Source organism: Grampus griseus (genome assembly GCF_964374135.1).
Source record: "Grampus griseus genome assembly, chromosome: 4".
NCBI classification, from domain to species: domain Eukaryota; kingdom Metazoa; phylum Chordata; class Mammalia; order Artiodactyla; family Delphinidae; genus Grampus; species Grampus griseus.
Window position 1 is genome coordinate 19,666,769 of NC_138997.1, and position 23,365 is coordinate 19,690,133.

Genomic DNA, 23,365 nt, shown 5'->3' on the forward strand with positions numbered 1-23,365 from the left:
GCACCTTTTCCAACCACAACCCTATGAGACTAGAAATCAACCACAAGAAAAGAACTGCAAAAAACACAAAGATGTGGAGGCTAAATAATATTTTGCTAAACACCAATGGGTCACCAAAGACAAAGAAGAATCAAAAAATACTTGGAAACAAATGAAAACAAAAACAGAATGATCCAAAAATCTATTGGAGGCAGCAAAAGCAGTTCTAAGTGGAAAGATTACAGTGATACATGCTTACCTCAGAAAACAAGAAAAATTGCAAATAAACAACCTAACCCTACACCTAAAGGAACTTAGAAAAAGAACAGCAAACAAAACCCAAAGTTGGTAGAAGGAAAGAAATAATAAAGATCAGAGCAGAAATAAACAAAATAGAGACATAGAAAAAATAGAAAAAGATCACTGAAAACAAGAGCTGGTTCTTTGAAAAGATAAACAAAACTGAAAAAACTTTAGCCAGACTTACCACAAAAGAAAGAGAGAGGGCTCAAATCAATAAAATAAAAAATGAAACCAGAGACAATACAACTAATACCAAAGAAGTACAAAGAATCATAAAAGACTACCATGAACAACTACACACCAACAAATTGGACAAGCTAGAAGAAATGGATAAATTCCTAGAAACATATAACCTTCCAAGACTGAATCATGAAGAAATAAAAAATCTTGTTTTTTATTTCAGACCAATTACTAGTAAGGAGACTGAATCAGTAATCAAATACCTCCCAAAAGGGCTTCCCTGGTAGTGCAGTGGTTAAGAATCCACCTGCCAAAGCAGGGGACACAGGTTCGAGCCCTGGTCCAGGAAGATCCACATGCCGTGAAGCAACTAAGCCCATGGGCCACAACTACTGAGCCTGCGCCCTAGAGCTCGTGAGCCACAACTACTGAACCCGCGTGCCACAACTACTGAAGCCCGTGCACCTAGAGCCCATGCTCCACAAGAGAAGCCACTGCAATGAGAACCCTACACACCTCAACAAAAAGTAGCTCCCACTCGCCGCAACTAGAGAAAGCCCGTGCACAGCCAAAAATAAATAATTTTTTTAAAAAAATTAACAAAAAAACCTCCCGAGAAACAAAAGTCCAGGACCAGATGGCTTCACTGACAAATTCTACTAAACCTTCAAAGAAAAATTAATACCAATCCTCCTCAAACTTTTCCAGAAAATGGAAGAGTAAGGAAGCTTCTGAACTCATTCCATGTGGCCAGCATCAATCTGATTCCAAAACCAGGCAAAAACCATACGATCATCTCAATGAATGCAGAAATAGCTTTTGACAAAATTCAACATCCATTTATGTTTTACCATAAATGGATGGGTATGGAGGGAACATACCTCAACATAATAAAGGCCATATATGATAAGCCCACAGCTCACATCATACTCAACAGTGAAAAACTGAAAGCACTTCCTCTAAGATCAGGAACAAGACAAAGATGTCCACTCTCCCAGTTTTATTCAACATAGTATTGGAAGTCGTAACCACAGCAATCAGACCAAAAAAATGAAATAAAAAGAATACAAACTGGAAAGGAAGAAGGAAAACTGTCACTGTTGGCAGATGACATGATACTATACTTAGAAAATCCTCCTGCAGTATAAAAAAACAAACAAACAAAAAAACAACTACTACTAAACTTTCTTTGGGTTATTTGTATGGAAATATGTTAATATAAATGTTTCAGGCATTACATGAAAAAAAAAAAGAAAGAAAATCCTAAAGACAGCACCAAAATTACTCATCAATGAATTTGGTAAAGTCAAAGGGTACAGAATTAATATACAGAAATTTGTTGCATTTCTATACACTAACAACAAACTATAAGAGAGGAATTAAGTATACAATCCCATTTACCATCACATCAAAAAGAATAAAATACCTAGGAATAAATCTAACTAAGGAGGGAAAATACCTGTACATGGAAAACTATAAGACACTGATGAAAGAAACTGGAGACAACACAAATGTAAACAGATACTGTGTTCATAGACAGGACTAACATTGTTAGAATGACCATACTACTCAAGGCAATCTACAGATTCAGTGCAATCCATATCAAAATACTAATGGCATATTTCACAGAACTAGAACAAATAATTCTAAAATTTGTATGGAAACACAAAAGACCCCAAATAGTGAAAACAATCTTGAGAAAGAAGAATAGTGCTATAGGTATCATGCGCCCAGACTTCAGACTGTACTACAAAGCTAGCCATCAAAACAGTATGGTACTGGCACAAAAACGGACACATATATCAATAGAACAGAATAGTGAGCCCAGAAATAAACCCACACACTTATGGTCAATTACTCCACAACAAAGGAGGCAAGAATATACAGTGGAGAAAAGACACACTCTTCAATGAATGGTACTGGGAAAACTGGACAGCTACATGTAAAAGAATGAAATTAGAACATTTTCTCACACCAGTTACAAAAATAAACTCAAACTGGATTAAGGACCTAAATGTAAGACCAGAAACCATAAAATTCCTAGAGGAAAACATAGGCAAAATACTGACATAAATTGTAGCAATATTTTTTTGGCTCTGTCTCCTCAGGCAAAAGAAACAAAAGCAAAAATAAACAAATGGATCTAATTAATCTTAAAAGCTTCTGCACAGCAAAAGAAACCATAAACACAATGAAAAGACAGCCTACTGATTGGGAGAAAATATTTGCAAATGATACGACCGATAAGAGGTTAATATACAAAAATATATAAACAGCTCATACAACTCAATACAGAAAAAACAAACAACCCAATCAAAAAATGGGGAGGAGGGCTTCCCTGGTGGCACAGTGGTTGAGAGTCCACCTGCCGATGCAGGAGACACGGGTTCGTGCCCCAGTCCAGGAAGATCCCACATGCCGCGAAGCGGCTGGGCCTGTGAGCCATGGCCGCTGAGCCTGCGTGTCCGCAGCCTGTGCTCTGCAATGGGAGAGGCCACAACAGTGAGAGACCTGCATACCGCAAAAAAAAAAAAAAAAAAAAAAAAGGGGAGGAAACCTGAATAGACATTTTTCGAAATAAGACATACAGATGACCAACAGGCATATGAAAATATACTCAATGTTGTTGATCATCAGGAATGCAAATCAAAACCACAATGAGGTATCACCTCACATCTGTCAGAATGACTATATTCAAAACGACCACAAAGAGTAACTGTTGGCAAGGATGTGGAGAAAAAGGGAACCCTCCTACAGTGTTGGTGGTAATGTAAATTGATGCGGCCACTATAGAAAACAGGATGGAGGTGCCTCAAAAAAAAAACTAAAAATAGAACTATAAGACCTGGCAATTCCACTCCTGGGTATATATCCAAAGAAAATAAAAACACTAATTCGAAAAGATACATGCACCCCAATGTTCACTGCAGCATTATTTACAAGAGCAAAGATGTGGAAGCAACCTAAGTGTCAATCAACAGATGAATGGATAAAGAAGATGTGGTATATATATATATTTATATATATATATATGCAATGGAATATTAATTGCCCATAAAAGTATGAAATTTTGCCATTTGCAACACATGGATGGACTTGGGGGGTATTATGCTTAGTGAAATAAGTCAGACAGAGAAAGACAAATACTCTATATGTTATCATTTATATGTGTAGTCTAAAAAATGAAACAAATGGATGAATATAACAGAACAGAAACAGACTCACAGATATAGAGAACTATTGGTTACTCGTGGGGAGAGGGAAGGAGCAAAGTGCAACATAGGGACAGCAGATTAAGAAGTACAAAGGACTATGTATAAAATAAATAAGCTACAAGGCTATACTGTAGAGCACAGGGAATATAGCCAATATTCTATAATAACTTTCAATGGAGTATAATCCATAAAATTTTGAATCACTATATTGTACGCCTGAAACTAATATTGTAGATCAACTATACCTCAATAAAAATAGATAAATAATAAATTAAATTAAACATTTTTTTAAAAAAATAAACTTACTTAGAACTCAAAGTCTCCTTTTCCCATAGGCACAAAATCCTCTGAGTGAAACAAAGCAACCACAATCACAAATACGGCTGGTAAATTCAGACTGGGGGGGAACACCCAAACACATGACGATTAATGACAATTCCTCAAATACAATTAGGAGCTATCAAGAACCTGCAGAATCCGGTGCCCTGTTGGCATCTCTGGTATGCTAAACCCACAAACCAAAAAACATTTCAACATGCCTCTATTTCAGAAAGAAGATCCTTCTCCACAAAACACTGCATCACCAGACAGCTTCAGAGAAAGGTATGCAGTGAGAGGGAGAGAGAGAGAGAGCAGGGGGTGAGAGAGTAAGATGAGGGAAAGCGGGTGGGAGAGAGGGGAAGAGAGAATGGGGGAGCACTTCTAGAATTCACCCGTGCAAGCTGTTGAGATGAAGGAACACGGTTTTGAGGTTCAGCTAGAACTAACTTCTTTAGGTTTTGCAAAAGTTCAACTCTCCAGCACTTCAATTCCAACTCTTAGTATTTCCCCTTAAAAATAACAATGAGAGGGCTTCCCCGGTGGCGCAGTGGTTGAGAGTCCGCCTGCCGATGCAGGGCACGCGGGTTCGTGCCTGGGTCCGGGAAGATCCCACATGCTGCAGAGCGGCTGGGCCCATGAGCCATGGCCGCTGAGCCTGCGCGTCCGGAGCCTGTGCTCCGCAACGGGAGAGGCCGCAACAGTGAGAGGCCCGCGTACCGCAAAAACAAAAATAAATAAATAACAATGAGAGGGGAAGGGTGGAGAGGCCTTTCCAATTAGATCTATGAAATGAACTAGAACTTATATTTGGAAAGTTTTCTGATAAATGGAAAATGGCTTGGACCTGAGATAACTTACGCACTCTCACGTGTGGCATCCATTACAGGAGAAAGACTTCAAATGCGTGGTTGCAGCAATCAAGGCCACAAACAAAAGACATTCAAGAGAACAGCAGTTGGAGCAAAAGGTCTCAGTGATACATACCTTAGTTCCTAAACGGTGACACCCCCAGGAGGTGGTGACCCTCTCCTCGAATGCACTGTCCTCCCAGAGTTTAGAAGGCAGACAAATTCTTACGCTGCCATCATACTCTGAACTCCTTTCCGAAGAACGTAGGGTCATTTACGGGAAGAGTTACAAAGCCTGGGCTCTCCCATTTCTTGAACCGAGCTCAGCTTCAGAAGACCACCGCCGCATCCGCAGACAGGAAGCAGGGTCAGGCTCCAAGTGTCTCTGAACAACATCTCTTTCTCCGGTTTAAGCGTCCCAGAAAGGCTATTCCCCTAGCGTCTACCCCCTGACTCTCATTAAATACTCTTTTCTCTGGTTGGTGTAGATAAAGAGTTTGATCAGGAAAACCTGATCAAGACTGCCGTTCCCTGCAGAGGTGATGAGCACTGATTCAAAGCACGTGGGGAAGGAACTCTGTGATCTGCATTCTCAGCTTGGTTAAGAGCCTCACCCAGCAAAATGGCCTCCTTACTTTACGGCCTTGCCTCATTTTTGACCCCAAACTTTTGTTCATATCATTAACTGAACTTGGCTTCAAATCACCTCTTAGTGAAGGCCAACATTCATTATTACGCCTTAATTCTTTTTAATGCACCAAAATAGATGAAATAATTCAAACTGCAAGTACCATGTCAGCCATCTCACCTGTTCCTCGTTGAACAGACAGGGTCACCTGATAACCCTTCTTACGTGGATTTCTCACTCAATTCCCTTTCCCCCAAGAGATCAACAGGGCAAAAGAAAGATGACCTGACAGACTTGAAGGGGAGTCAGGAAAGGGACATTTTAACACTCAGCTGGGCCAAACTTTCCTGTGGTTGGATTCTCCTAAACAGAAGAAGGGGTGCTTATGTCAATCTCCTTTTGCCCTGGAAAGTCCTCTTAAGTAAATTCAAAATTCTAAGCAACAATCAGAAGACACATGGCTGAGATCTTCATGCATGAATCTTTCCCTTCCTTCGCCTGCTTTTGCGACTGCACAGCTCAGAACTCGTAGTGAGGTTGCCTCTAAGGCTCCTGGAAAGACTGTGAAGGTGGGAGAGGAGGCCGCAGCTCCGAGGCCAGCGGCTGGACAGCCTCCTCTCCCTGGAGTCCTGCTTGGGTTCATCTGACCCTTCCAGCTCTGTGCTCTCTCAGTGCCTCTCCCCACAGGTATGGCTTTCTCTCACTCCCACAAAGAACACTGAAACACTTACCTAGAGAAGACCAGGAAGGAGCCTGCCAGATGTCATTCAACTGCCAATAAAGCGCCCCCATGGTGTGCCCTTCTCCATGCACTATCTCGCTGCGACTGCGGCGGTAGAATTCAGTTTCTGTTTTGACACACTGGGCCTGCATCACCTGATTCAGGGGAAAACATTACAACACAGGTGTTTTTCAAATGAACTTATCTGCAAAACAGAAACAGACTCACAGATATAGAGAACAGACTTGTGGTTGCCAAGGGGCAGGGGGCGGGTTGAACTGGGAGTTTGGGACTAGCAGATGCAAACTACTATATATAGAATAAACAACAAGGCCCTACTGTATAGCACAGGGAACTATATTCTCTATCTTGTAATAAACCATAATGGAAAATATGAGAAAGAATATATATATATGTATAACTGAATCATGTTGCTGTACACCAGAAACTTACAACATTGTAAATCAACTACACTTCAACCTTAAAAAAACGGTTATTCAAAAAAAGAAGCTCAGTCCATTGCAAGATTTAAAAAAACACAGGTGTTTTTGCTTGAGGTAGGCTGTCTAGATCTGAGAAAATTATAGGCTTGAATAAATTTGGGAATTTCACTACCATTATATATACCATCATTATACTAGATCTGGAACCAATCCCTTAATATGAGAAGCTGTTGTCTATAGCAGCTGGGTTTGGGGAGAAGCTTGGTATTGGGCTTAACAATGGGTAATCAGGTAATCGTGGAAACAGGATGGTGTAAAAGGTTCTTTGCCAATGACAGTGGAGGCAATGATGGAAAACAAAGACTGTGATTCCAGAGCAAATGCTATATGCAGTCAAACACTAAGTTTTGGGCAGTGATGGGTTTTACTAACACTTTCGTGGCTATTAAGAAAATAGTTTATTAGAAAAAAATTCTATAGAAAAAGAACTATATTATGACTCTGATATTGTCAAATCCCTAACCCGTTTCTTCTAGTCAAGCAATTGTTTTTTATATGATGCCTTTTGATAATGTAAAACTTCTTATGAATGCAATTCCTTCGTTATAGCAGAACAGATGGTAAACTGCAACAAAGAGACAAGTAAATTTAGTTCTTATTTAAGAGGCATGAAAAAACTTCATGCAAGACCCTTAATTACTTAATTACCAAGGAGAACCTGGAGAGGCAGTCAGAGCTGCAAGGATTCCCCAGTCAGAGGAAAGGACAGCCTTAGAGTAGGGTCTGGATTTTCACAGAGGAGGAAAAAGAGGGATGCATATATGGCCTCTAGAAGACCAAGTTCAGATGCCTTCCTAAAACACTAGAAAAGCTCCAATGAAGCGAGACCTTTAGATCGAGGAGAGCTGGCTAGTGAGGAAGTCGCAGATGAAGTTACAACTTACATGAGGCACAGCTGTCAAACTCCAGAAGGGCAAAGCTAGAAGAAATCACGGCCGTTCAATAAAAATTTAATAAACACTTACAGTGTGTGTTGCATGCTGGTAATGGTAAGCCCCACCCCCAGCAAAAAAGAGACAGCCCACCCTTGTGGAGCATATTGGCTTGTGTAGAAGACAGGCCTTAACCAAAGAATCACACAAATATATGGAAACTTTAAACAGTAATGAGGGCTAAGAAAGAGAGGTGTGTGATGTTAGGAGCCTGGATAGGAGGGAAAATGGGTCTAGCTGAGGAGGGAGATTGACCTCAAAGTACAGGAAAGAGAAAAAGAGAGAGGGCAGAACACTGCAGCCAGAGAGGACACATGTGGTGAAAGGAGAATGCACAGCAAAGAACTGAAAGAAGGCCAAGGCAGCCTGAACTCAGAAAGCCGGGAGCAATGGCAGCAAGGCTGGTGGGGATGCAGAGGCCAGACCTGGGAAGGTTTGGGATGTATCCTAAAGGCAACTGGAAGTCACAGGAAGCTTTTAAGCTAAAGGGTGAAGTGACCAGACTTGCATTTGCAACAGGCGCCTCTGACCACTGAAAGGAGTCAGGGGACTAGAGGGCATTCGGGGAGACCATTTAGAAATCTATTATAATCTTCTAGGCAAGAGATGATGTTAGCTGTGAGCAGGTAAAGAAATGCCCTTTCCATTCAGGAACCAGACCACTGGGAGCACAGCCGTAGTAACAGGCAGATAACACTCTAAAGAAAGTAAGAATCTCACGAACAGAGTGGCAAGGGTGCCAAGCTCAAAATGACCACAGGATACTCTCTGAATATATTAGTCTAGCACTAAGTCAAGGAGTGAAATACGAAAAATAGGCCTAAGATCTATGATCTTTAACAGTCAAGTTAATCTGCAGTTATGAGATAGGCTGGGACCTGGGACCCCTTACCAGAGTGCTTGCACCTGGACAAACGTCTCCTCAAGCAACAGAACGCAAAGAAACTATACAGGACTAAAACCAACTGCACACACGCACAGTGGGAGCAAATTATGAACAATAAGATACAAAAAGGCCACAAACCAACTGCCATTTCTGAGGAGTCAGCAGCAAAAGCAGGGTACTGCGCGTGATTCCTGCACGCAGCACCACCAAGGGGCGCGCAGACCACCTAAACTACACCTCCCAGCCAAGCCAGCAGTCCACCTCCAGCCTCACCCCCTTTAAGGAGCCAGGGAACCAACGGCACCTGTTACTTGTTTTCGCTCCCTCATGCTGCAGCACGAGTCCTGATAAAGTCTTGCCTGAAATTCTCCTCTGGCCTCTTATCAATTTCTATGGATTAAGAGTCCAAGGACCCGGGTGAGTAACAATTAGACTCAGGATCTCTAATCAAGTTCCTTCTAAAAATACCAATCTCGTCTGAACTAAAGAAGAAAGAGATTTATCAACTTCTAGGCCTGGATACCTAGGCATAGAGAAATCAAGTCCCTTGATTAAGCGTTCACATGTTTGTCGAGTTATTGTACAAAATCAGTGTTGTGGAGCGATTTCTAGAAAGTTCAGTGAACATAAAGCAGCCAATTGAAATCTTAGTAGAAACAGATCTGAGGGTAGCACCAATTATCAACGCATGCCCATTAGAGATTTAACCTCACATCAGCATGGGAAGTAACCTTTGTATTTGTTTTTAAAATTTGATAATATCTGAACTTATTTAAATCACCTCAGCCCCCAAATAACGTCCCCACCAACCAAGCTAAAATTGGCCCATGGGCACAAAATCAAGCCAGCCACAGTCCCTACCCTGCAGCACACACACCCGAGGCACTGAACAACAAGAAGTCTCTGTTCTCATCCTGAGATTCCTGAAAAATCGGCGAAGTCTTTATGGACGGTGTGTAAAGGGATCACAGGAGGAGAGGATGAGGAAGCCCTCATCACACCAATAAGGAACACACGGGGAGAGGTATTCTGATCACCAGACACTCCAGAGGTGCTAGCCCAGCCCTGACAGGCCAAGCACGGGCATCAAATGGCGACCACCATGGACACTCCACTTTGGGTGTCGGCCAACAATTCTGGAACTTCCAGGATCTGAAGTATCTCCAAAGCCTGGGCCATTCCTGATACACCAAGGAAGCCAAAGGACCTGCAATATTCTGCTATGGGACTTGGTTCAGCGTGGACCCACAAGTAGAATGGAGGGAGGGGCGTCACTCAAGAAGTTTGGGACTGGAACCTGTTTCCTTGGATCCAGATTTATAAAACAGGGTGAATAGGAGAAAAGTACAAATCGTAATTTTGAGGTGGGGAACAAAACACCAGTGTATACCAGAGTAGGAAATTAAGTCATCTCTTTCAGGCAAAAACAAAAACTTCTAGGACAAAGCCATATCTATTGAAACAGTCATGCTTGTGCTCAGTTGGATCTAATCCAAAGGACAATTAGATATTTTACTGATGGGCTTGGTAGAGGTGACCTGCATTTTCTTCACGGTGAATTTAAGCTTCTTTTCAGGGGGAAAACGTCTGATGAGTGGCAAATTTTTTACAACGCTCCAAATTCCTGCCTGATCTTTGTTAACATATACTGTAACTCATATACGTTTATAATTTTGTATTCTGACTTAATTTTCTGTACTCTGACTTAATTTTCACATGTGTACATTTCCATGTGATGCCCTGGCATTTTCTATATATCTCTGTGCTCTAAATGGTTCCACAGTTATACCATAGTTTGATGAATCATTCTCCAATAATTTTTCAGCATTTGAATGGTTTGCAGATTTTTTCTTTAAATACAAGAGCAAAGAACATTTTATGTCCAAATTAATTTCTTTGCCTCTTCTGTTGTCTCTTTTGATAATAATATATGACACATTTTAAAGTCCTTGTTGCATGTTCCTATATTAGGTTCCAGTCAAGAGGTTGCCATAAACTGCTAGCCTCCAGGCAGAACTCAGCCCCACGCAGGTTTTAATTGGCACAGAGCGGGTGCTTTTTGTTTCTTCTTGTTGTCGTTTAATGTCTTAAGTCAGGGCCTGTATGCTCCATTTTGCCACAATCCCCAATATTCAGACTCTCATCCATTTAAATTACCCGCCTGGTCCCTACAAACATTTGAGTTTTCAGTCCCTGAACTATTTCAATTCTCAGAACTACCTGCAAAAAATATTTAAAATATTTATTTCTGTATATCTATTCTAACAATTTCCCAGCTGTAATTTTTTTTTTTTTTTTGTGGTACGTGGGCCTCTCACTGCTGTGGCCTCTCCTGTTGCAGAGCACAGGCTCCAGATGCACAGGCTCAGCGGCCATGGCTCACGGGCCTAGCCGCTCCGCGGCATGTGGGATCCTCCCGGACCGGGGCATGAACCCGCGTCCCCTGCATCGGCAGGCGGATTCTCAAGCACTGCGCCACCAGGGAAGCCCTCCTAGCTGTAATTTGCCTTTTCTGGTTTAACAGGTAAACATTAGCAATCCTTTTAAACTTAAAAAATTTTTTAAGGCAAGCAGGACTCCTAAGCCTTGCTAGGAATGAAAGGAAAAGAGCACTAGGCAAGCTCTAGCTAGTAGCCTATCACACCTGAATTTAGTGTGAAAGTGATAACCAAGGCTCTTCAGTGCTCCGGGTTCTGGCACGTGCACCACGCAGTACCCTCCACAGGCAGATGGTGCCACGCCTATAACATGGATCTAGGTTTATCCAAACCAGTGGGTGCTAGTTAGGGCTAAGGAGTGACACCTCTGTTCATAAAAATGCAGAAGCCCACTATCCATCTTAAAGGGAAAATGTACAGTCCTACTTCCCTGGGGAAAAAAAAATCTCTGCAACTGCCTCTTTCCCTTTAAAAACTGTACCTGTATTTATAGATTCATGCATCTTTTCCTAAAGAAAGCAATCTTTCTATATGAGAAGGATAAATGCTTAGTCATTTCCTAGGTTACTCAGTCCCACTGTTAGCAGACAAATCTAATTTTAGTTCCAAAATATGCCTGTTTTCAGCAGCTTGCTTGATTACACTTATGAAATCAGTCCCCTTAGAGAAACATGGTATGGGAAAAAGAAATTGGACCAGGACACCAAGACCTAGGTTCCAATTCTAGCTCTGCCACTGTGATGAAGGTTGCTGTCTACAAACACCCATTCTCCCCTTCCTCCAGAGTGATAAGAGTTGTAGCTGGGCTACATGCTCAGAACCACACCCTCTACCCTTGGAACTAGGAGAAGCCATGTGATAAGTTCTCCTGATACGATGGTATTTATATACTTTATTTACTTAAAATTATCCTGACAATAAGAACCTTCCAATAAAGCCATTTTTTAACTGGATATAATTCATACTACACAATTCACTCCTTTACAATTTATAATTCACTGGTTTTTAGTGTAGTCACAGGTTGTGCAACTCTCACCACTACCTCATTCCAGAATGTTTTCATCATCACCCTCTAAAATCTGAACTGGTTCGTCTGTCCCTGCTCATTCTTCTCTCTCCTCTGCTTCTGGAAGCCACTCATCTACATTGTCTCTACGGATTTGCCTAGTCTGGACATTTCACATAAGTGGAATAATACAATGTATAGCCTTTTGTGACTGGCTTCCTTCAGTTAGCCTAAAGTTTTCAAGGTTCACCCATGTTGTATTATGTACCAGTATTTCAAACCTTTTTATTCTGCTGAATACATTTCATTGTATAGATATGCCACATTTTGTTTATCCACTTATTGGCTGATAAACATTTGGATTGTTTTAACTTTTTGGCTATTATGAACATTTATACACAACTTTTTGTGTGAACATGTTTTCAATTTTCTTGGCTATATACCTAAGAGTAGAATTTCTGTGTCCTATGGTAACTGTTTAACTTTTTAAGAAACTGACAAACTTTTCCACAGTAGCTGTACCATTTTACATTCCCACCAGCAACATCTGAGGTTTCTAACTTCTCCACATCCTTACTGTGACGGTTAACTTTATGTGTGAACTTGACTGGGTTAAGGGATGCCTACACGGCTGGTAAACACTATTTCTGGGTGTGTCTGTGGGGATGTTTTTGGTGATTCAATAGACTGAGTAAAGAAGGTCCGTCCTCACCAGTGTGTGAGCATCATCAAGTTGGTTGATGGCCTGAATCAAACAAAAGGGGAGGAAGGGTGAATTCTCTCTCTCTTCTTGAGCTGGGACACAGCTTCTTTTACCCTCCGACACTGGAGCTCCTGGTTCTTGGGCCCTGGAACTCTGGGACTTACACCAATGGCCCCTCAGTTCTCAGGCCTCAAGACTCAAACTGAATTATACCACCGGCTTTCCTGGTTCTCCTTCTTGCAGATGGCAGACTGTAGGATTTCTCGGCCTCTGTAATCATTTCAGCCAATTCCTATAACAACTTTCCTCTTTTATATGTCTACCTATATCATATTGGTTCTGCTTCTCTGGAGAATCCTGACCAATACACTTACCAATACTTGTTATTTTCTTTTTTTTTTTTAATTCTAGATATCCTAGTGGACATGAGTGGTATCTCATGTGGTTTTGATTTGCATTTCCCTAGTGACTAATAATGTGCATCTTTTCATGTACCTATTGGTCATTTTCTTTGGAGAAATGTCTCTTCAAATCTTTTGCCCATTTGTAAATTAGGTTGTCTTCATTATTGAGTTGTAAGCGTTCTTAATATATTCTGGACATTAGATCCTTATTAGACATATGACTCGCAAATTTTTTCTCCCATCCTGTGGGTTATCTTTTCACTTTTGTGATAGTGTCCTTTGACACACAAAAGTTTTTAATTTTGAGGAAGTCCAATTTATTTTTTTCTTCGGTTGCTTGTGCTTTGGTGTCATGTCTAAGAAACTGTTACCTAATCAAACTTCACAAAGATTTACACCTATGTTTTCTTCTAAGAGTTTCATACATTTGGATCTTTAATCCATTTTAATTTTTGTATACGGTGTGAGGTAGAGGTCCAAATTCATTCTCCGACATGTGTACATTCAGTTATTCTAGCACGATTTGTTCAAAACACTATTCTTTCTCCATTTTACTGTCTTGGCACCCTTGTAGAAAATCAATTGACCATAGATGTATGTGTTTATTTCTGGACTCTCAAGTCTTTTTAATCAATCTGTATGTCTGTCCTTATGCCAGTACCACACTGCCTTGATTACTATAGCTTTGTAGTAAGTTTTAAAAGCAGGAAGTGTTTTAAACTTGTTCTTCTTTTTCAAGATTGTTTTGACTATTCTTAGTGCCTTGCATTTCTATATAAATTTTAGGATCACTTTGCCCATTTCTCCAAAGATGGTAGTAGGAATTTTGATAGGAGCTGTGTTGAATCTGTAGATCAATTTGGGGAGTTCTGCTACCTGCGATCTGACACAATATTAAGTCTTCCAATCCATGAACACAGAATGTCTTTCCATTTCCTTAATTTCCATCAGTAATGTTTTGTAGTTTTCAGTGTGCAAGTCTTATGTCTCTTTAGTTTAAATATGTTCCAAAGTATTATATACTTTCTGATATTATTGTTCACTTAAGTTCATTTTCAAACTTTTTATTGCTTAAAATACAACTGATATTTGTATATTGATCCTATATCAATAGGACTTTAGCAAAGTTGCTAAATTCTTAGTTCTAATAGGTTTCTAGGTAGATTTTTTATGGTTTTCTATATATAAGATCATTCATCAGCAGATATCGTTTTACTTCTTTCTTTCCAATCTGGATGCCTTTTATTTCATTTTCTTGCCTAATTGTGCTGACTAGAATCTCCAGTACAATGCTGAATAGAAGTGACAAGAGCAGGCATCCTTGTCTTGTTCCTGATCTTAGGGGGAAAACTCTCTTTCTTTCACTATTAAATATCATATTAGCTATGGGTTCTTCACAGATGCTCTTTTTCAGGTCAAGGAAGCTCCTTTCTATTCCTAGTTTGTTGAATTTTCTTATCATGAAAGGGTGTTGGATTTGGGCTAGTGATTTTTCTTCATCTATTGAGATTATCATGTAGTTGTTTTTCCTTTATTCTATTAATATGGTGTATTACATTGATTGACATTCATATGTTGAACCAGCCCTGCATTCCTGAGACAAATCCCACTTGACTGTGATAATATAAACCTTTTTATATGCTGCTGGATTTGGATTATTATTTCACTGAAGACTTCCTTCTGTCTATATTCATAAGGGATATTGGTCTGTAGTGTACTTTTCTTGATATGTCTTTGTCCAGTTTTAGTATCAGGATAACAATGCCTTCACAGAATGAGTTAAGAAGTGATTTTACCTCTTCTATTTTTTTGAAGAGTTTGTGAAGGGTTGTGTTAATTCTTCCTTAAATGTTTTTTAGAATTCACTAGTGAAGCCATCTTTGAGGGAAGTTTTTGAATTACTAACTCAATCTCTTTAGTTGTTAAAGGCCTATTCATATTGTCTATTTCTTCTTGAGTCAGGTTTCATAGTTTGTGTCTTTCTAGGAATTTGTCCATTTCATTTAGGATATATCACTTGTCACAGAATTGTTTACAGTATTCCCTTATCACCCTTTTTATTTCTGTAAGGTCAATAGTAATGTTCCCTCTTTCATTCCTGATTTAGTAAATTGAGTCTCCTCTCTTATTTTCTTGGCCAAGCTAGCTAAATGTTTTTCAATTTTGTTGATCTTTTCGAAGAATTAACTTTTGGCTTTGTTCATATTCTCTATTGTGCCAAATTTCTGAAGTCTTCTTTACTTAACTGTTAAAAATGGATGTTATAATTCAACCAACCACCTCAGTAGTTATAGAATTTCCCTTATCTCAATTGCGAAGAGATTTAATATTATAGTTTTAAAAGCAGAAACCTGCTCCGTTCATTGCCCTGAGAACTTGAGAAAAATACTTAACCTTTCTGAGCCTCTGTTTCCTCATGTCTAAAATGGAAACCGTAACAGAGATGTCTAGAGATGTTAGATTACATGAGAAGGTATACAAGGCACCTTCCTGCCCCAGGGCCGGGTGTCTGAGTAGACACGCAAAGAATGCTAATTGTCTGTTTGACTGTTAAATTACGTGAAGCATATAAACATAATACACTAGTGTATAATATACGATGTTACTAATCTTACCTTCATTCCCCTCCTTTACCCACCCTACCCCCAACTTACAAGCTCAGCATGGCCTGGATCCCCATCACATCTCAGTGCTGTTTACCAAACAAGACACTGTTCCAGGGTAGCAGGTGTCATCAACACCTGAGCCTACAGCAGAGCCTGCTTTTTTTTTCTTAGTTCTTATGATCAAGTAACTTGCAACATGGGTAGATAAAATGGATCCCTAAAGACTCTGAGTCTCTCAAGGACATCCCAAACTTCTAGCCCTCATTACATGCTCAACAAATATGTGAAGAATAAATGAAAGCACTAGAGGGGGCTATAAGCTAAGGGGTTAGTAACGACTGTCCGTAGCCCAGCTTCCTCTCTAGGACGCTGGCAACAGATTTGTTAGTGTAGACAGTCCTCAAACTAAGCAGCGAGGTCTTTGTGACACAGCTGAAGAGACTGTGCCTACAGACCTACTAGAGAATGGACTTGAGGATATGGGGAGGGGGAAGGGTAAGCTGTGACAAAGCGAGAGGATATACACTACCAAACGTAAGGTAGATAGCTAGTGGGAAGCAGCCATATAGCACAGGGAGATCAGCTCGGTGCTTTGTGACCGCCTGGAGGGGTGGGATAGGGAGGGTGGGAGGGAGGGAGACGCAAGAGGGAAGAGATATGGGAACATATGTATATGTATAACTGATTCACTTTGTTATAAAGCAGAAACTAACACACCATTGTAAAGCAATTATACTCCAATAAAGAAGTAAAAAAAAAAAAAAAAAGAGCGTGCCTAGGTATGTAGGTTATTTGGAATACAATACAACAGGTTAAAGTAGGAGAATGAAAGGTGGGGCAAGATTATTTTGGAATATTAGAAGAATTAAAGAGGTAAGAGCCTAAGTGATACCTTTGTGGTTGTAAGAGAAGCTAGGGAAGGATCTAAATGTAAAGAAACTTACTGCACAGCTTTCTCTGCCAAGATTTTTCTGAAAGTTGCACACAAAATAAATTGCTTAACAGAATGTCTTAAAAAGTGGCACACAGGCAAGTTCTTCAGAACAGTATGACAGATTATGAGAACAAGATCAGGGGCTGGGAGTGGGAACAGAGAAAATGGACCAAAGAAAGGTTTTACTTCTTATACACAGGTGAAAGATGATTGTTCTAATATCAAAGTAGTAAGGGGAAGAAAACTTGTTACCCTAACATTTCCTGTCTGTACTCAGTCAGGAAAGTCCAACACGGAAAACAAACAACAAAAGAAATCATAATTCTGATTTCTTTCATCTCAGATCCCATCTAGTATATCAAGAAGTCCCAAGGTAGAATCAACAAGGACAAGTCCAATTCCCAGCCAATGCCTGATAGGACGCTCATGCTTAAAGGATCAGACAAAAGCCGTCACCAACAAAAACCGCCAATAAATAATCCCACTTCTACACCAGCTCCTGACTGTGTACCTCTGATGCTCATGAGTTCAGAAAGAACAATTATTTCTGTTAGTTCTTTGAATGCGGTTTGGGGAAGTAGAATAAAGTAATGGTAGGGCTTCCCTGGTGGCGCAGTGGTTGAGAGTCTGCCTGCCGATGCAGGGAACGCGGGTTCGTGCCCCGGTCCGGGAAGATCCCACATGCCGCGGAGCGGCTGGGCCCGTGAGCCATTGGCCGCTGAGCCTGCGCGTCCGGAGCCTGTGTTCCGCAACGGGAGAGGCCACAACAGTGAGAGGCCCACGTACCGCAAAAAAAAAAAAAAAAAAAAGTAACGGTAATAAAACGAGCAGCCGGGAGGAGAAAAGCCAGCAGGAAAAACAACAGCTGAAAAGGTTCACACATGCACACGTGTGTGCAAATAAGGATCATCCTATTTCATGTATCAAAACTGAGACACTTTTATAGAATATTGGCTACAAAAAACTAATAAGGATGAACTGCAACACTTTAAAAGGAACAGATATCAACAGAATCCTTAAACTTGTATTCTGTGAGGTAAGTTTATAAATTACATATTACATAGGAAAAACTTCCTGAATTGATAATATTATAGTTGAAAATTTTAAATTCTCATCAGTTTATCACCTTCCAAAAAAAGAGTCTTTTAGCTGACAGTTTTCTGTTTCAACTTCCATCCAGGGTTTTGTGTTTTCATACAGGAGAAAACTGATGAGAGTGAGCGTGAGTTTGTATAAAAACTGGTACATTCTCAGAGGCTAAGATGCAAAAATTAAAATGTGATGTTTAACACATTACTGCAGATCATATGATTGGGAATAGGCTCTTACCTTCTCTCTCAGAACTTGAAACAAGTTTAGCAAAAATATCACACAAATAAGCAGTGGTTCTCAAATAGTCTTAATGTGTGTGTATTCACAGGTTCATGAAATATAATAAAAATATAAAAATAATTTAATATTAATTTCATTTAACTTTAATGAATTTTCCCCAACTCTAATATTAAAAACATTAAAAGAACTTAAATATTAATGGCAAAAGTTACTGGTTTCCCTATCTATTAAAAATTTTTGTTTTATTTTTACATATCTAGCATTTACAACTAAAGTACATTTTTATAAGAACTGGCATCTTGATGTATATGGGTCTGAAATGATACTTCATCTTTGATTTTTAATTTGAATTAATAAGACCATGATAGGTTTTTTTTTTTAATTTTACTTTTAAACCATTTTAGTGTGCTATTATATCTGTTCTAGTACTCTGAGTCACTTTGGTTTTAAAAACTACCTATTTATTTATGGTACCATGTCAAGAATTTCTTAATGTTAAAAAATACTGTATGTATGTGACGACGTAACAAACCAGAACAGTTCCTAGATCGGGGAGGGTTAGCATTTACTAAGAGGGCAAGAAGAATTGAACTTTGTACTTCAAAAGGAGATTTTGGTTTTATGAGGTGCTGGTCATATAAGTTGTTTATTTTTATTTCATCAAAGCCTGGCAGGTGTTTGCATTCCAATTTACCTTACAGGGAAGCTTCTTTTCTAAACATTAGTTTTTAAAATGGGTGATGAATTAATTCCACAGGAAATGACATTATAAACATTAGTTTTCCTTTGAGATAAAATAATACAAGCCAAACTTTCTGAAGTTAAGGGTGATGCATAATATTACAATTTGTTGTATGTTGTGTTTGTAAAGGTTCCCTAAAGTATTAAAATTCAGGCAATTTGTGTAAATTGCAAAAGCAGAAACTGTGATGTTTGCTTAGTAGTATGTTGTGTTAGAATTCTTTTTTGAGGTGTATGTTATACACATAGCAAACTATTATTCAGACTTGCTCATCCTGTATTTTTTAAATAGGAGATACAGCATCCCAAGTCATTTTTAGTTCAGTTAGCCTACAAAGACTTCATCTCTCTCCCCAAATTCTCTCTTTCAAGCCTTCTTTGTCATCTACGTGCAGTTAAGGTGGAAATGTTTACAGACTTTAGTTTGTAAACTAAAAGTGAACTTAATTTCCATTGTGCCCTTACATCCACCATTGGCAGTAGCCAAAGCTAGCTTTATAGTCTAACAGGAGAGACCATGTTCTGCCATGATGAACCGTGGTGCTGCCAGTGGAGTTTTTTCCCCTTTTGATGGTTTTACTTAAGCTACTAAATGGATATACACAAGCAGTTGAGTTTACACTAAAACTATGAAATGGTATTTCCCGTCTATGTCCGTGCCTCTTCAAACTTGGATGTGTGGGTTTTTTTAATCATTTTTCACTTCCTTGTCAACCTCTTATAGTGTTCTAATGATGAGAGGGATTCAAATAAAACTAAATACCTTTGAATATCCCTTCCCCTCTCACACACTGAAGGCTGTGGAGGAACTAGACTATTTCCTGTTGCCAAGACATGCTTAGACACCAGAGTTTTCTTTACTCGGTGGCATGCTACCCCCGGCCTCACCCACACCACCTAATTTAAGAGGGTCCCGACCTCAACCTCTACTGAGACGTAAAGGTAAACTCTCCTCCCTCCAGGTTTTTTGAGCAGTTTTTTGGCATTTCACCAGTAGCCCTCCTTTTTACATGTGCTGTTGTAAACTTCTTAAGGACAGGGATGACGTCTTGGTGATTTTTGTGCTTCCACCTCAACCCTGGCAGCTAGCCCACTGTCTGGAACAAATCAGGTGTTTAATGTCTGTCAAACTAAATGGAATAAAGGGTTTCTACTAGCAACAGCATTTCTCACGCCTCAGTTGTGTAAGCTGGTTGTTTGTGTTTGGTTTCCTCTGTAAATATGTATGTTTATCACCCACCCAATAATTTAAATTATTTTTTTAAGTTTTGTTTTCTTTCCTTCAGATACTACCCCATGGCCAATTAGCTCTAGAAAATGTAGTTGCCACCAATGAAAAATTATTTTTTCAAGTTTTGTTTTCTATCCTTCAGATACTACCCCATGGCCAATTAGCTCTAGAAAATGTAGTTGCCGCCAATGAAATGATTATCCCAAACTCTGCCCCTGGTTATACTTCGCCAAACTGAAATTTGAATTTTCTCAATAAATTGGTCATGTCTGAAAAAAAATATAAATTGTAAACATTAAGATAAAAATACTATCCAAGATTCAGGTCAATATTTTCTTTAAAAGTTAAACATAAATTTATCATATAGGGCTTCCCTGGTGGCGCAGTGGTTGAGAGTCCGCCTGCTGATGCAGGGGACACGGGTTCGTGCCCGTCTGGGAAGATCCCACATGCTGCGGAGCGGCCCGTGAGCTACGGCCGCTGAGCCTGCGCGTCCGGAGCCTGTGCTCCGCAACGGGAGAGGCCACAGCAGTGAGAGGCCTGCGTACCGCAAAAAAAAAAAAACAAAAAAAATTTATCATATAGCTCAGCAATTTCACTCATATATTTCTACTCAAGAGGAATGAAAATATAGGTACAAAGACGTGTATGCAAATATTCATAGCAGTGTTATTCATAATAGTCAAAAACTGGAAATAATCCAAATGTCCATCAACTGATGAATAGATAAGTAAAACATGATATATCCACACAACAGAATATTACTTAGCAAGAAAGAGAAATGAAGCACAGATATATGGCTATAACATGGAAGAACTTAAAAAACATTATGCTTGGTGAAAGAAGCCACATACCAAAGATCACATATTATATGATTCCAGTTATATGAAATGTTGAGACAAGTAAAATCTATAGAAACAGAAAGCAAATTAATGTTTGCCTGGGACTGAAAGTGAGAAAGGAGAGTGATTACAAATGGGCAAGAGGGGGGACTTCCCTGGTGGCGCAGTGGTTAAGAATCCGCCTGCCAATGCAGGGGACACAGGCTCGAACCCTGGTCCAGGAAGATCCCACATGCCGCAGAGCAACTAAGCCCGTGCGCCACAACTACTGAGCCTGTGCACCACAACGACAGATCCTGTGTGCCACAACTAATAAAGCCCATCTACCTAGAGCCCGTGCTCCGCAACAAGAGAAGCCACCGCAATGAGAAGCCTGTGCACTGCAATGAAGAGTAGCCCCCGCTCGCCGTAACTAGAGAAAGCCCGTGCGCAGCAATGAAGACCCAATGCAGCCAAAAATTTAAACATTAATAAATAAATAAATAAATTTATTTTTAAAAAATGGGCAAGAGGGATCTTTTTGGAGTGTCAGAAGTGTTCGAAAGTTGTATTACGGTGATGGTCGCATGACTCAATAAATATACTAAAAATCACTTGATTGTACACTTAAAACAAGTGAATTTTATGGCATGTCAATTATATCTCAGTAGAGCTGCTTAAAAATAATCTACTAAGGTACACAATATAATATGAACAGATCTTAAGTGTACAACTCAGTGAATTTTAACATATGTATACACCCATGTAACCAGTACCCAGATCAAGATACAACACTTTTTTAGCAGGCCAGAGCTTCCTTGTACCCTTTCCTAATCAGAATGCACCATCTTCCTCCACAAGAGTGGTTACCATTAACTTGTTCTATATCATCTGGATTCATTTTGTCTATTGTGAAACTACAATGTTTCTTTTGCTCAACATAATGTCTACAATATTCTTCAAGGCTGAAGCTGATAGCAGTGGTTCATTCTTTTTTATTGTTGTGGAGTATTCCATTGTATAAATATTCCACAATTTGTTTGTAAATTCTTCTGTTAAAGAACATTTAGGTTGTTACCAGTTTGGGGCTATTATGAGTAAAGCTGCAATGAACATTATTTTAGATGTCTGTTGGCAGACGTATGCACTCCTTTTTCTTGGGTACCTAGCTAAGAGTAGAAATGCTGATTCATGAAGAAAGCAAATGTTTAACTTGGGTAGAAACTGCCATAAGATTTTCCAAACTGTTTAAACAAATTTCCACTCCTACTAACAATGTCTAAAAGTCCCAGCTGTCCCACCTCCTCACCAATAGTTGGTATTGTCAATCTTTCTAATTTTAGCCATTCTGCTAAAATTACATTGTGTACATAGTGTGTAGGAGTATCCTGGCATGGCTAATTTGCATTTCCTGGATTAAGAATGAAATTGAGCATATTTGCATATACTTCCTGACCATCTGGTTATCTTCTCTGATGAAGTGCCTGTTCAAGGTTTTTGTCCATTTTTTAACAGGTTATCTGTCTTTTTTCTTATTGCTTTATAGAAGTTCTTTATTCTAAATACAAATCTTTTGTCAGACATATGTACTACAAATACTGTTCCCCAATCTGTGGCTTGCATTTTCTCTCTCTTAATGGTGCCTTTGATATACAAAAGTCCATAATTTTAATGAAGTCCAATTTATCATTATTTTCTTTCATAGTCTGTATTTTTTATGTTCTGTTTAAGAAATCATCTGTGTATGCCAAGGTCATGAAGCTATTCTCCTATGTTTTCTCCTAGAAACTTTATTGTATTACCTTTCCCAATTGAGTGTGTGATCACTAATCAAATTAATTTTTGTATATGGAGTCACAGTTCATTTATTTCCCATAAAGATACCCACTTGATATAGTACTGTTTATTGATAAGACTATCTTTTCTCACAGGATTGCAGTGGCATTGTGACCATAAATCAGGTGACTATATCATACATGAGTCTGTTTCTGGACTCCATTGTGTTCCATTGTCCCATTTTTTCCTTGGCAAATGCTACTGACTTAATTACTGAACCTTGATAGTAATCTTGAGCTAGGGAAGATTTTAATGCACAATTTGTTGTAGAACTTTGTGAGCTGTCCTTGTAAGAGAGACAAATGCCAAAAATTAACTATTTCAAGTCCTATATGTCATCAAATACCCATTCTGAAGCAGATAATTTTTTTTAATCAGCAAAATGAAAACCTGAATATTTTTCACCACAAAAGGCTTATAAAATCTACAGGATCTCTTTATGTTAACTGCAGGTAGCTGTTGAAGCCCAGAATAAAAATGGCTTACCTGAGTAAGATAAATAGTGTCTTTGAACTTGCGTAATTGATCTGCACTTTGGGGGAGTTTGAAATGAAGCTCAGCCTGGTGAAGCATTTTATAGTTACCATCTGTGAAATGTTGTCTATGATGTGCAAATTTGCTTTCATAAGACCAGTCCTCTTTAGATGAAACCTTTCAAGTAAAGAATAAGAGGTTCAGATTGGGAAGTTAGGAGTGAAACTACTTTTCTCCATACTCCTGACAAACTTGAAAAGTACTACACACTGGAAAAGAGCTCGACGTTTGTTGTGACTCTAATTTCACACGTTTTTGCCATC

At 39.3% G+C, this 23,365-nt stretch overlaps 1 protein-coding gene across 1 annotated transcript in view; it reads right to left on the reverse strand.

Moving 5' to 3' along the window:
- MANBA (mannosidase beta) overlaps positions 1–23,365 on the reverse strand; it is a gene marked incomplete at its 5' end in the record, with an annotated part of 112,958 nt that overhangs the window by 9,561 nt on the left and 80,032 nt on the right. The window contains 2 exons of the mRNA XM_082653302.1: positions 6,206–6,350; positions 23,055–23,219. Of these exons, the coding sequence (XP_082509428.1) occupies positions 6,206–6,350; positions 23,055–23,219 (310 nt within the window). The remainder of the gene's footprint in view (positions 1–6,205; positions 6,351–23,054; positions 23,220–23,365) is intronic.